Consider the following 15,529-nt stretch of genomic DNA (forward strand, 5'->3'; position numbering starts at 1 on the left):
TACACATCAGGAACATGGATTGGCATAGTTGGGGAGCTGCAATAAAAAAAAAAAGCAAAACTAAGGCAATAAATATTCTTCATTTCTTAGCTCCCTTCTCTCCATTCCCTCCCTCAGATCCCACTACTCACCAAACAGTTCAGCCAATTGTCTCAATCCAATTCCCACCCAGAGTTTGCTTAGTTGTTGCTCTCTCAGTTGGGACCGACAAGTCCCCTGGTTCTTCTGCACCTGGAAACAGATCATGAGAGTGGGCCAAGCCACTCATATTGTTGGGATCATTAAGAAGTAAGACTCCAGAGGATTAATCAGGAAGAAGAGTGTGGGCAATGGGGTCTTGAAGAGGGAGAGGTTAAGAGGAGAACACGCCAAGGAAGAGTTCATTAACTGAAACTGCGGTAGCTCCAATTAAGAGAGAAGAGTCTCATTTTTATATCCATACATTTATTTAGCATCATGTTTCCTTGGTCCTTATTCAGTTAGTAAAGCAGTATTTACCTGGCTGAGGAAAAACGACTTCCCTTTTTTGTAGTGACTTAAACATGAAACTCATCCAACGTTATGGAGAGAGAGTTCGGCACAGACATTGCTAACCGAGAAAGCACAATGCGGACAGCTCTTTCCACTATTTGAAATGATATGCAGCCACTTTCAAGACACATTCCACAGTATGATGCAACAGCTCTTATTTTTTTCCATGGATACATATTTTTGTTTTATAGGCCAAGTTTTGCATAAAGCACTTTTAGTATTTTGTTCTGCATATACCATTAATAAATTATTTGATCCTTTCCCCCACAGTTGCATCTAGCACAGGGACATAGTCTGTTGACACTATAAAAGGCCCTACTTTCTGCTGTCGTGGACTAGGGAGTTATGCACTTCTGTCATCTGATGAAGCACCTGTAGTGAGGTCCTGTTTCTACTTAATTCATAAGCTGGCAGAGCTAGACATGCTTACCCAACAGTTTCAACACAGAGCACACCTTTGGTGAGAAGGTTTACATATAGCAGCCACTCGCAATAAAAATAAACTAGTACCCTGTCCATTCAGTGATTTGTGTTAAAAATATTCGCTTTTTGCATGGTTACTCCCATCTCCTTTATTCATATTGTCCAAGTGATTCAATACACCTTTAACGATGACAAGTCAGAGGTGCTTCTGTGCCAGAGAAATTCGTCCATCAGAAGACCTGAGCATATTCATAGAGCCATAGTTCCTTTCATCTCAAAAGATTTGCCCAATCTACAGGGGCAAAAAATGGATGAGATTTGATGTCTTCAACACCTGCAACTCCAGCACCAAGACGCTCCACAGGGTTAAACTGCAAAAGCTTAAAAACACAACATACAATTCAGTTAGTAAAAGTGAGTACTGCTTCTTAAAGAGTCACAGCAAGATCTAAGAGTAAGGTACAGCCTTTAACACCAAACATATATAAAGCTCAGCTCATTGAAGACCCCCTTATTGGACATGGAGTTACAGCCTGCTGAGACTAAAGATCCTAGCATGCAATGCTTTGGAACATTACACGCTAAGAGAATGGCAGCCATGGATTGCATTGTAGAACTCTGTTGGTTGTATTTGGCCTATGGTCACTCTTTAGACACCTTGGCATTAACGTAATGCCACAGATGATGGCAACATAGAGGTTTCTTTAAGTTCCATGATTCTGTCTCTACTGCCCTAGAACACGGTACTGTTACGAATGGTTTTTATCTCCTGAAAAGAGTATTTCCACAAAATGATTATAACAAATAAGGGAGTCTACAGTGTTGTCATTAAATCCAAATTTAAAATTGAGATGTTGGAGAAAACTGGTGCAATAGTTTAATGGAAAACTGCTAAAACTAAACAGCTTCTTTGCTTGAGTTACAATCTCCAAACAAGACAGCATATTGAAAACAGGCTGTATCCATGTGGAAAGGAAAGCATAATATTTATCCCTACTGAGTTTAATGCAGAACGGTAACTTTAAAGGGAATGTTAAGGCAGAACTTCAAATAGTCTGATAAAGAGCCATGAAAAGAGTTTGTAGACTTGGAGATTGTTTTTATATTAAAAATACACAGTTCCAGGGCATAAATTTAGTTTTTGCCTTTCTTCAGAATATAAATTAATGACATAGTTTCTTCTCATACTTGTCATGAAGGGGTACTGTGAATTCTAATCTCAATGCATTCAAATGCCTACACCTGAGAATCAAAAAAAGCATAAACCCATAAGAATATTAATTTGTACATTTTAAGTTGATTCTGCCATTTAAAATAAGCTAACTTCATTCCCGAGACATAACTCGGGGAGCAAACTGCATTACTGGGAGAATTTACACAAGCCAGCAGACAAGCAGATGCAGTCACTGTCATGCTGCCTTCCCCTGAAACGTAACAAGCAACAGCAGGTGGGAAAGTAAGCACAACAAATTTTATGTTCTGAAGTTCTGTATTCCAGGACAAAAACTTTACTCTTGGAAAATAAATGCATCATAAGTTATACCAGAGATCTTTTTTTCTTAAAAAGTTGTGCAAATGTTATTGGCCAGTGAAACTTGGAAGTATCTAAAGAAAAATCTTGAGGACAAAATACCAATTAAATATAAACTAAGAACCTTAGCTTATTTGTTTAACAAAACAAAACAAAAAAATAGAAAAAAAAATCTGTTTTCTCCTAAGTGAAGGACATGGTGTTGGCTAGATGAAGAAGGCAGTGAAGTTATCAGCACTGGAAGCTGTATGCCATGAGACAAAACTTGGTATGGTTTTCCATGTAGCTGCATACTGATCCCTGAAAGCTATTTTGTGATGTCCTGACCTGCGTAACCTGTTTGGGGGTGGAAGAGGAAAGCCACAATGACAAATTGCTAACCATGCCAAGAGACCCTTCCTTTTCCTGACAAGGCTTCCTCAACAATGAATGGTAGTTTCCTTGGATAGTCACACAACAGAGGTTTGATTTACTAGCCTATGGAGCCGAACCTCCATCCTATAAGTCACCAGACTGCACATGAGGACTTAACCTGAGCTATGACCCCAACAGATATGATCTTGTTATCAGTTTGAAGTTGCCTGAAAGTGAAGGCTATACTATATATCTGTGTGTCACTTCAAACTGTAAATGGTAGACACTCCGCTGTTTAGTAGATTTACAAGTGGACCAGACAAAAACACAAGTAAATTTACAACAGAGACCAATCCTTACACTGTCAGAGAGAATTGGACTACAGCACCTAGTAAGTCTCCAGCTCTATAAGCATACATGAGATATTTCCTTCACTGTGCATTGTTCATCTATTTCTCACACACTTTAGTAACATGACACCTGTGGGTGCAAGACTGGCACTGGAATTGGTTCCGTATTACAATATGACTGACTGACCATAAATCAGTGGCTTAGTAGAAAGATACAGAAGTCAGTCTGCCATTGGTTCCTTTAGATGGTCAAGTTTTAACTCTCTTTCCTTGGGTTTCAACTGTGTTCAAATCAAGACTGAGTTCCTAAGTGATGTGTAGCTTTTAAGCCAGATGCTCTTCATCCAAAGTCCAAACTACAAAACCACCATATATAATTTACCCTGTGCAAATGGAGTCAGTCATACCTATGGTAGGTTCCCATGTTTTGTTTGAAATTAATGAACACGTAAGGAGGAGAGAAAGGAGAAGTGCATTCATTACAATTCTATGCTGTTCATGCATAAGCATATTTCAGCATCTTGTGTTATCAGTCATGACCACCTAACACGGAGAGCTAGAAAACAGCAAGTCTTGTCCTTTCCCTCAATGTTTAAAAAACTTTAATACAAGACACATCGACCTGGAAGGCTGTGTATTTTCTTTCAAGCCAGCACCCCTTTGCTTCAATCCTCTAATGGACGATGTATTAAAAATTATCTTTCTGTTGCAAAAGCCAGATTATTCACACTTTAAATTACACTTGTCTTCCATCCTTAAGGGATGCCTTGAAGTTCTCTTCCTTCATGGAGAGTAGTCACACATTTTCAACTATAGCAATGTCATAGGTATGGTTAAAATAACAGTAAGTTACGGATTATTTAGTGTCTGAAGGTAGCTTGCTATATTGGTATTGGTATTTTTGGATTGAATTAAAATGTTCATGGAAATACTTTGGATGGATTTAGGACAAAACTCCTAAAATGGTCGTATACCACAAGACAATTTTCAAAAGCACTCAGCATTGGCTTAACTTTTCTCCCTTTGAAGTCAATGTTAAACTCTTAGTCCTCTACTTAGAAGTCTGGCATCAGAAGTCAGAATTTCCAGATGTAACAATATATTCATGCAAAATTCATAAGCAATGACAAGAGGGCTGCCTACAACCCTGCAGTCAGCTTTTTATAGTTAGGTTATTTCACTGCTACAGCAGTTAGAAACGTTTGTATATATATATATATATATGCTTACGTATGTAAAATACATTCCCTGTTAAATTACCTGCTGAATGAGTGATCTGGCCTCTTTGGATACGTGATCTGGCATGTTCAAAGAAGCGTGAGTGTTTATTCCTGCTGGATGACACTCAGCCAGAGTCTGAAACAATCAATCAGGAACACTTCTTAACCAACATAATACAAAGATAGTATAGGTGCACACTGATGCAAACACTGTACTTAGAGCAATACTCTGATGAATAAAAAGCAAACCTCAGAGTATAATATGAAGGTACTTGAAGTTCTCCTGGAACTATGTTTTTATAGGTTTCAGAGTAACAGCCGTGTTAGTCTGTATTCGCAAAAAGAAAAGGAGTACTTGTGGCACCTTAGAGACTAACCAATTTATTTGAGCATAAGCTTTCGTGAGCTACATCCGATGAAGTGAGCTGTAGCTCACGAAAGCTTATGCTCAAATAAATTGGTTAGTATCTAAGGTGCCACGAGCACTCCTTTTCTTTTTATGTTTTTATACAATTTATATTTTAAACCTCTTCCTCTCCCCCCAGACTATCTTTCTCCTACTTTTGGTCAATTGGATTCTTGGATTTTGTTCAAAATGAAACTGCTACGATTGTCCAAGTCCCCCAACAAATCTGATTTGGTCAGCTACTCATTTTTTAGAATACTGAGTAGTTTTCCCCAATAAGCAGTAATGTCTGTTTCTACCACCTGCTTCTGTATGGGCTAACTACATATCATCACTTAAGCACATTAACCTCATACATTATACTTTAAAATTATTGATCCTAGTATATGCATGCATTAGAACATATGCAGGAGAGATGTCAAACTGGGCCATATGAGAACAAGCAATAAGAGGGGAGGAGGTGAAATCCATTTTACTGACAGGGTGGTCAATCTATATAGAAATTGATTAAATAATCGACATTTCACTGCAGACCCAGCTCAAACCTGAATTCATGTCAGTACCACATATGTAGGTCTATACTGCTCCCTGGACTGATATCCAATAGCTTCAGCACTAACATTTGTATTAGTGTACAAATGCTGGACATATGCATTGAAAAAAGTAGGGAAGGATTATTAAAGAATAATCGTGGCTTTTTTATTATTATTATTATTAACCTCAAAATTGCAATATGGTAAATACAACTTTACCAAGTGTTTGTGCTGAAGCTTGAACAAGTTTGAATCCCTGAAAAACCTGCACTGTTCTTCTGATCCTGTGCAAGCCAGGCAAGTCTATGCAGCTCAGGTCTGAAGAACACAGACGAGGGGGAGATAGTAATAAAAGCATGCTCAGGCACAATTGCTTCTGGAAGGATGGTGCCTCCATGTTTGTTTGATTGCATACCTGCACCAGTGCCTACCTTTCCAGTGAGGAGTTCGAAGAGAATGGCACCTAGACTCCACCAATCACAAGCTTCTGTCTCTTCTAGAATAGCTCCAACCTCTGAACACAAGACATTTAGATTAAGATTGAAAAGTTAGTTTCACCTTCAAAATTAATATTGATTTACAAGGTGTCTATTTAATGCTGATTGCGCATACACTAAGCACTACAAAGCTTTCATTATGCCTGCATGCTACTGAGCCCTTTAGCCACCTATCGTAGGCTGCATTTTTCGATGCAGATTTATTATTTCCTCATGACTTGCACAGTACGGACAGTTTCAATACCAGTAGGCACATGGGCAAGGATTCCTCTCCACTGGACTGCAATGTTTCCTTGTACAACAAAATTTGTTTAGTGAATTTAGGGCTGGTGAAAGGGGACCGATTAAACATTCTTAAAACTGAAATCCATTTCTCCATAAATTAGGTACAGTCCATCAGGGCTGGATTTAGGGGCAGGTGACCCAGGCAACCGCCTTAGGTGCTGGGCTTGGGGGGAGGGGGTGGCGGGGGCACTGAATTTGTCTTTATTCGCTTATATATGGCATGAATAAATACAGATTTACAGATCCTAGCATGCAAATTTATCTTCTTACATGACAGGGATAAATCATGCATGCAAATCGTGCATCAAAGTCATGAAATGAGCCACAAATTTGATAAAAAATAAGGTATTCAAAAGTTTAACAAATGGAGGGGTGGGCACCAAAGATGCTCCTCGCCTGGGGTGCCATTTGGTCTAGGGCCAGCCCTGCAGTCCAGGCATGACAGGACCACTGCAATATCTCAGTTCTGTTCTAGAAGGTGAAAGGATAGTTCAGTTATCTCATAACCAATCCTTGATCTTGGAGGTTGCCAAGGAGGATGTCACTTTAAGAGGAGGACACCAGTCCACTGGAAACTGGACTGAGACCATAAAATCATTTCATGGAATCATAGAAATGTAGGGCTGGAAGGAACCTCAAGAGGTCATCTAGTCCAGCCCACTGTGCTCATGCAGGATTTCACAGAGGCTATTCAACAGCCATCAGAATTTAGTAACTGAAAGTTGCTACCAACTGGACCAGATTCAAATCAACTACCTACCTACATGGTAAAAACTCCCATGCCTAATACCCACCAGCCATCCAGACTATTTCGTTATTCTTTATGCTCAGGAGACAGCAGACACCAGAGAGCAGTGTGGCCTGTGTACACTCACATCATACGCAGTTGCACACCCATGGTGATAGCAAAAAGAAAGCACCTGTCCTTGACTGAAAGTCAGGTTAAAAAACAAACAAACAAACAAACAAACAAACCAAGCTGTCTGCTTTAAAACAGGAGGCATAATAGACTGCAGGAAAAAGAAAATCTTAATTTTGACTGTCAAAAATTCAATAGCTGCACTAAAATTGCTTTAGTGTCAAAATCCACCCCAAATTCCAAACACAGAGCATTGATTAGTATACAGTCACATGGCAGTTGCTATGAAACACATTATGCCAGGTTAGAAAAAACTACTGTGTATCGTTTTATGCAGATTAAAATGAAGATGGCAGAAAAAGAACTACAAATGCATCAGATTCCTGTAGCAGGGGAGAGCAGAACAGTGACTACAGCTCTCCACCTGACGCACAGAAACATTGAGAGCCCAATCCTGCAAGATGTGGAGTGACGAGCACTCCCACTCCCATTAGCTGCAATGCAACTTGAAGATGCTCAGCCCTTGCAGGACTCCCTTAATACAGCTCCTTTTTACATTCTCTAGTACCACACACACAGGGCAGTATTTCTTTAACTAACACACTATCTACACTAGAAAATTTACTAGGATAGTTAAAGCAATACAATCCTTGGTAGTAACAGACTCTGATGGGTTATTTGCAGAATCAAGCCCAGAATCAAGCTCTACCAGAGAACCTCAGAGCTATTTACAAGAGGTGGTTACATATTAATTCACTCATTTTGCAGAAGGTCAAGCTGAAACAGAGATTGATTACGTGGCAAAGTGGGGACAAGAACCCAGTTCTTCCGACTCCAAGGCCTGAAGTCTAACCATTAGAAAACTGTCAAATTATAAATGGAGAGTTGTATCATTTCCAGTCTCTTACCTATGTGAGCCACAACATTCAGACACCAAATCCTTCTGTCGCTTTCATCCCCAAACACCATTAAAATGATATAATTAGGATAAATAGAAACAGCCGCCAAATACAAGGTTCAACTTGCACTGAGGGTTCTGGCAAGATTGTTCACGTGGTTTATAGAGTCTAAATGGTTAGTCACCAAAACCAAAATGTTAACTGTAAAAGCCACCTAGGTAAAGCATCCATAGGTACTAATCAACATTGAAATTAGCTTTACTTTCCTCCCATTCCACCACCACCCGTACCTCCTTAGGTGCTGCTTTGCCTTCCCACCCCCCACTGTTTTCACTTTCAAAATCAAAGTAAGATGTTTTCCTTAAAAAGTCATTGAAAATGCTACATATAAACAAATGCTGTTTACATTCCGTTACTTTGAGCAGGTCACATTACTTTTGATGCAATACATTGATAGTAATAAGTTCAGAATGTCATGTCAATATTACTGCATTTTTATCTCGACTACACTCATGGGAAAATTTAGAAAAAAGATTATGAAGAGCTTTCAAGTCATACACAGAAGCCAGCTAATGTAATACCACACAGTGCATATGCTTTTCAAAGCTTTAATACTGCACTAAATGTGAACCACAATATCTGCCCTCACTAAGAAAACATTTTCATCTCTATCCATCAGCAAAGTAATTTAGACAATAAATGGTAGCGCCTATAAGAACTAAGTGAATAACTTCGGCATATTTGTGCCAGTCCTTTATCAACCTTTAAATTGAGGACCCTATTCACATTCGGACACGGACACAGGTGCTAGTGTTTCCTAGGATTAACAGTATACAAGATCACAAGATCCTTTCAACTGGAAAAGATGACAGGGTGAACAAATCAGTAGTTCATCCAACCTTAATGTAACCTGACTAAAGGGAAAGAGCTGCTTTCTTTTCCACATAAACCATATCCACGGGACAGCCAGAATCAGGTAATGCAGCACAACAGTGCTAAATTCCTGCACAGAAATACTTTACCTGCAACACCTATTGCTAAGACAAGCTTTGTGAAATGCTAACCACTTTCACTCACAGACAGATGGTGCAGATAAACAGCTTCTGTGAAGAGGTTCAGTGCTATTCTTCTGATATAGTGGCTGGTCTTGACTGAAAGGCCTTCTTTCCTTCCTACCTCCCCCCAGTATTTATCTGAACATTTATATTATACATAGTGGTACCTTCCTTCCTGATATGCAGCTGATAGAGTTGTTTATTTATTTTCAATTTATTTTGCAAACATTCAAGCCAGTTCTAGAGTAGAAAGGGGAGCCCAAACTAATTTATTTTGGAACCAAATCCTTTACACAGTTATTAATATCGTAACCAAGATGCACTTTGCCTGTTGTCCTTTATAAAATGCATACAATAATGGTACAATACCTTACATTGAAATACCACTCTTCATGCTAAAAGATCTCAAAAAGTTTTATACAAAAAGGCACAGGAAAATTTTTTCTCCCAAATGCACCTGATCTGGAGCTGCCCATAAGATCTGTTGAGCACTGCAGTGCTAGATTTTGGAACAAAAGATACTGGGTTCAGAGGCAGTCCAGTGGACTTGCAGTCACGATGCAATTTAGGCCAGGTCTCCTTGTCTTTCAATTACCTGGAACAAAATTCAGTCAAGTTTTCCAGGAGAAACTAATTCCCAAAAGATGACATTTGAATTAGTTCAGGCAAAAGTCCTGAAGGTAGTACACATGAAAATAAGTTGATTTCTGAAAGTAAGTAGAGGCATTGCTTAATCTAATATTCAGAAGCTCTGGAGTTTTGTACTGAGAGGTTTCTCCTAAGCTTAAAAAAAAAAAAAGATACCATTTGACTTTTGGTTGATTGATCATGATAATTATTTCAAGTTTTGAGGAGTCCTTTTCATCTATACTGCATTTCTAGTGGAAATATTGTAAACATCTAGTATAGTTTTTCCATTGGCCAGAAACCAAAACTCAGAACCCAAAACTCCAGTCTGAATTACCATCAGGTGCCACTGTGGTACCCAGCCAAATCCATTAAGGAGGACTGATGGAGGGTGGGAGGAATGGGGAGGGACAAGCTCAACCCCCTGAAAATGATAGACATGGTGTTTACCATTCTCTGCTGCCATGTATAGCCATTAGAGTTCAGACAATCTATTTGCCTTATAGTCCTAATTTAAAAGCTTTGCATTTTAATTTAGTATTATAAATGTAAAGGAGCATTTGCAAAGAACCAGATAAAAGGAACCAAAGCCAATTTACTCCACACAGATTCGGTCAGCCAAGATCTCATAAGATACAGTAACTAAATACCATATCACATAAGTGATTTGGTCATAATGCTTTCTCCTTTGCATTTAGGATCACACCAGTATATAAAAGTTCACACAGCAAGTGAATGGCAAAGCCAGAAATAGAAGCCATGGAGTTTAGTCTCTCACTATAACCATTAGACCAACCCTCCCTTTGATTTCTAGGGGTCAATTATATTTTAATCTACTTTCTTAAACAATCTACTCCAAATGAAATGGCTAGACTACAGAACAGTAGTACTTAATATCAGCAACCTCACACTGAAAGTTAGATATACAGATACACAAGGCTTCAGGTAATTGGTAACATGGGGTGGGATATATTTGTCCAGCAAATAAACATCATGCCATAAAGACCAATGTTGCTGATATTTTTGACTTTTTAATATTGTGTGCTTCCAACCATCAGCCACATGTTTCTTCCTTATAGAAAATTGTCTAAGAGAAGAAGAGAAGCTGTCATTTCACATCTGGGAGCATGGATATCAACTTGTGGTATGAAGCAATTTGGGCTTTTTTTGGACTAAAATTTGTATCTACAAATCTTTTATTTGGGTAGGCTTTGTATAGTATACACTAAATACTGGTTTAGATCAAACCAAATATACTGATATACTTGTGTGCATCCATATACAGAGAATATAGCATGCACATGGGATCCTGATCACATCAAGTGTCTTGTGAAGTCATCAAAACATGAGGGTATGTGACTAGGACTGTATTTCCTTCACATATCCTACAAGAAAAATTGATGGAAATTATGTAGTTAGATCTTCTTGCTGTCTTGAAAATCTCAACTATGTATCTGTCTTTCTACACACTCAGCTTGTTCAAGATTCACTGTTAGAGGGAAAAAAGAGCAGGTGGGAGAAATGGGACTTCATAACTCATCTGTTCTCTCATTACCATTGCATTATCAGAGGGCTAGATTTCACAGCTGTGATATACCAATGAAAAAAATGCCATCCTTGTATGGTGGGGTGATATCTGAGGTGAATCATAAGTTTACATACTGCAATCCTGTTGCTAAAAAGTGGTATTGGATTTTCTTATTTGTTCAGAAAAGCCCATCACTTTTCATCTACAACGTTTCAATTGCGAAATCTAGACCTCTGGACTAGATATAGGGTGATCAGATGTCCCGATTTTATAGGGACAGTCCCAATTTTTGGGTCTTTTTCTTATAAAGGCTCCTATAACCCCCCACCCCCGTCCCAATTTTTCACATTTGCTGCCTGGTCACCCTAAGTAGATAGGACTTTTCCCTTCTAACTAGCTGGGGGATTTGGATGTTTGACATATACAGTATGGCAAGGTGGATTAAAAAAAAATCAATTATTTATTTTTTATTTAAATCAGATTTTTTTTTATTTTGTACTTTAAATTATAACAATAAGCTTTTATTTAAAAAAAAAAAACCTGATTCAAATAAAACCTGAAATCATTATAAAATATAGTAAGGCCTAAATCTCTGAAAACCTTAAAATAAAAAGATAAATATTCTGAATCCAGGAGACTATCAAAAACTTTGAATTACAATTTATAAAGAAAGAATCAAACAAGGGGGAAAAAATCTTAACTTTTGAGGTCAAGCTTTATAAATATGGCACAATAGATCATATACTGTATTAAGGGCCTGATCCTGTGGGGGGCCCCAGGGGCTGCACTACTGGTGCAAGACACTGACTGGCAAAGTCATCACAGGCATTGGGGCCTGGCCTCTGATTCCAGGAAACACCATCGTGTATGACATCACTTGGTAGCAAAAAGGTGTGCCAAATCTACTGTAAAGGCTCGATTTAATTGTAAATTGACTTTTTAATGGTTATGTCAACCAGTAAGAATGCACCTTTCTTTAGAAAATACGTGAAGTTCAAATGGAAAAGTTGATTAAAATAGATTATTTAAATCGAGGCTTCCCACTTGGTGATTTAAATCATGATTTTAAATCGCCTTGATTTAAAATAAATCAATACACCCTGCAGTATGGGGGGGTGGGGCACAAGATGCACATTCACGTGTTAAAGCCGTAGATTTTTTTCTGCTGCACTTTGCTTTAGAATTCAGAGATACAAAATATACCAAAACGACTTGTTTTTGCTTTCTCAACGAGACCTAATCTTGATCAGGTCTGGCTCCAGATGCTCTTGATATGGCTGCAGCCATTCATGTTTTGCCTTTTTCACAGATATAAACAAACAATGGCTAGGGTCTTTTAAAAGTTCCAGTTTTAGTTTTACAAACTTGTGGTTATCTATGTCCTACCAAGAGTGTAATACGATTACTGCATTATTTAAATGGAAATGACTCTTAGGCAAATCTAAGATCACAAAGTGGGCAAAAACTGTACTTAAATAACAGAAGGTGATCATTTGCATTTCAAAAAATTATCTATCTTGCTTTCCCCTCACTTTGACCAAAACATGTTGATTCACAGGTGTGTGTGTGTGTGTGTGTTTCTTTTTCAAACGTATTTATAGAGCAGAATAATGGCCCCCCTGCTAGCTTGGCATTTGCTCAAGTTTCTGTCCTTGTAAATTGAATCTGTTACTGGAATTTTTCCCCCCTCAAAATACCAAGGCACATTAACCAAGAGATAAAAAAGTTACTCTGCTGATATTATAAAGCATGGGGAGGGGGTGGATAATAGGCTGTGTGTTGGGGGGGGTTGTTGTTTTTTGAACAAATATGCGATAAGAGTTCTCAGGGGGCACTGAGAGCAAAGGACTTTAAACAGAAGTGAATCATTGTCATCATGATCTGGTGACAACTTTACATTTTATTCAAACATCAGCAGCTTAGCACATTTTAAGACTATTTAAAAAACAGAAAATAATGTAAAAAGGGGATTGTAAGAAAACATTATGCATTTCAGAGTTAATGCAGTGAAAATTCTCATCTGTGGCCTTATAATTTGTTAGTTAAACACATTTGTTATTTATAGTTCATTAATCTTGGCCAAAAACAAATCCACATTTTTTACTCTTAATGGTGCTGAGTTTATGAGGAATGAATTATAAGTCATCGTCATTTCCCTTATAGTTCAAAGAAAGAAAAACTGACTTATCATGGGTGGACAGCAAAGATTTGGGTTGGCTATTAATCAAAGTATAATATAGGCACTACTTTTAAGTATCTGCAGATAGCTTTGTTATTGCGTTATTTATTTCAGCCTGAACTTTATTAAAGTAGATCTACCAAGGAGCTAAGGGACTTTCCACTTTCAACCATATATACCATGCTAGAACGCTCTACAACTCACAAAGCTTGAAAGTACAGTTCTTGTTATGCAAATAATTACAACAAAGCTTTTCTCCACTCTGTAGATCTTATCTAAAGTAAGCCAAAGAAGGGTGCCAGGCAGACAACAGCATAAATCCATTAATGGTACAATGCCACCTGCTGGTCAACTGTAAGAAATGTACCTTCTTGCAAAAGATTTCTCTCAAAGAGGCTTTTAATGTATGCAAGATATAAAATTATATTGCTATTTTACAGAAAGTTGACTATGTTGTCACAAGGATATCCTGGGGAACTTTTTAAATCTTTGTTTTTTTCCATTTTCTCGCTGCTTTACCATTAGTAAGGAGTCTTTCCTTTTATTTTATATAAAATATATTGTTTTCCTGCCCTTTATATATATAATGCCCTATATATATAAAGGGCAGGAAAACAATATATTTTATACATACACAGTCACATTTCATCTCAGCTCTTGATGGGTTTGAGTGAGAGTGACAATTGCTTGTTTTTCATACTCTAAAGGCTGTGATGGCTGTTTCTATAATAGTGTTGGTTATTTTATTAAAAAAAATAGATACTGTTCTATACTCTGGTATTCAATAAGTTTTTAGAGTGATTTCTTAGGCCTTGATCCTGCAATGACCTCCACATGGAGGGACTTCTGCCCCTATAATGAGCCCCACTGAAGAGAGACTTCAATACTAAAATGACATTTTCTTAAGCCATTCCAGTGAGTAGATTCTGGTATGCTAGTACATTGGTAAACAAAGAGCTTCTTACAACCAAAAAGGTTAGTAGCAATTGGACGTTTAACATAGTGAATGCCGGTGAAAATGAGGTAGGATCCGAGGCTAAAATAGGGAAAGAACAAGTTAAAAATTACTTAGAAAAGTTAGAGGTCTTTAAGTCACCAGGGCCTGATGAAATACATCCTAGAATACTCAAGCCGACTGAGGAGATATCTGAGCCATTAGCAATTATCTTCAAAAAGTCATGGAAGATGGGAGAGATTATGGAGGACTAGAAAATGGGAAGTATAGTACCAATCTATAAAAAGGGGAATAACGACAACCTGGGGAATTACAGACCAGTCAGCTTAACTTCAGTACCCGGAAAGATAATGGAGCAAATAATTAAGCAATCAATTTGCAAACACCTAGAAGATAATAAGGTGATAAGTAACAATCAGCATGGATTTGTCAAGAACAAATCCTGTCAAACCAAGCTAGTAGCTTTCTTTGACAGGGTAACAAGTCTTGTGGATGCGGGGAGGGAGAGAGCAGTAGATGTGGTATATTTTAACTTCAGTAAAGCTTTTGTTACTGTCTCACATGACCATCTCAAACAAACTAAGGAAATACAACCTAGATGGAGCTTCTATAAAATGGGTGCATAACTAGTTGGAAAACCATTCGTAGAAAGTACTTATCAGTGGTTCACAGTCAAGCTGGAAGGGCATATCGAGTGGTGTCCCACAGGGATCAGTTCTGGGTCAGGTTCTGTACAATATCTTCATCAATTATTTAGATAATGGCATAGAGAGTATACTGATAAAGTTTGTGGATGGCATAGAGAGTATACTGATAAAGTTTGCAAGCCGGGAGTGCTTTGGCGAATAGGATTAAAATTTATAATGATCAGAACAAACTGGAGAAATGGTCTAAAGGAAATAGAATGAAATTCAATAAGGACAAATGCAAAGTATTCCACTTAGGAAGGAACAATCAGTTGCACACATACAAAATGGGAAATGACTGCCTAGGAAGGAGTACTGCGGAAAGGAATCTGGGGGTCCTAATGGATCACAAGCTAAATATGAGTCAACAGTGTAACACCGTTGCAAAAAAAGCAAACATCATGCTGGGATGTATTAGCAGGAGTGTTGTAAGCAAGACACAAGAAGTAACTATGCTCTGCTCCATGCTGATTAGGCCTCAGCCGGCGTATTGTGTCCCGTTCTGGGCATCACATTTCAGGAAAGATGTGGACAAATTGGAGAAAATCCAGAGAAGAGCAACAAAAATGATTAAAGATCTAGAAAACATGACCTACGAGGGAAGATTGAAA

The 15,529-nt window shown here is 38.1% G+C and overlaps 1 protein-coding gene across 3 annotated transcripts in view; it reads right to left on the reverse strand.

The window, feature by feature from the left end:
• Positions 1–427: 427 nt before the first annotated feature.
• Positions 428–15,529, reverse strand: part of RPS6KC1 (ribosomal protein S6 kinase C1) — a 109,274-nt gene continuing 94,172 nt past the window's right edge. For all 3 annotated transcript variants that reach the window (XM_048843151.2, XM_048843153.2, XM_048843154.2), the window contains 3 exons: positions 5,780–5,862; positions 4,450–4,545; positions 428–1,334 (listed from right to left, as the gene is read on the reverse strand). In XM_048843151.2, the coding sequence (XP_048699108.2) occupies positions 1,224–1,334; positions 4,450–4,545; positions 5,780–5,862 (290 nt within the window). In that variant the 3' untranslated portion in view covers positions 428–1,223. The remainder of the gene's footprint in view (positions 1,335–4,449; positions 4,546–5,779; positions 5,863–15,529) is intronic.

The sequence above is a fragment of the Caretta caretta genome, chromosome 3 (genome assembly GCF_965140235.1).
Source record: "Caretta caretta isolate rCarCar2 chromosome 3, rCarCar1.hap1, whole genome shotgun sequence".
Taxonomy (NCBI): Eukaryota; Metazoa; Chordata; order Testudines; family Cheloniidae; genus Caretta; species Caretta caretta.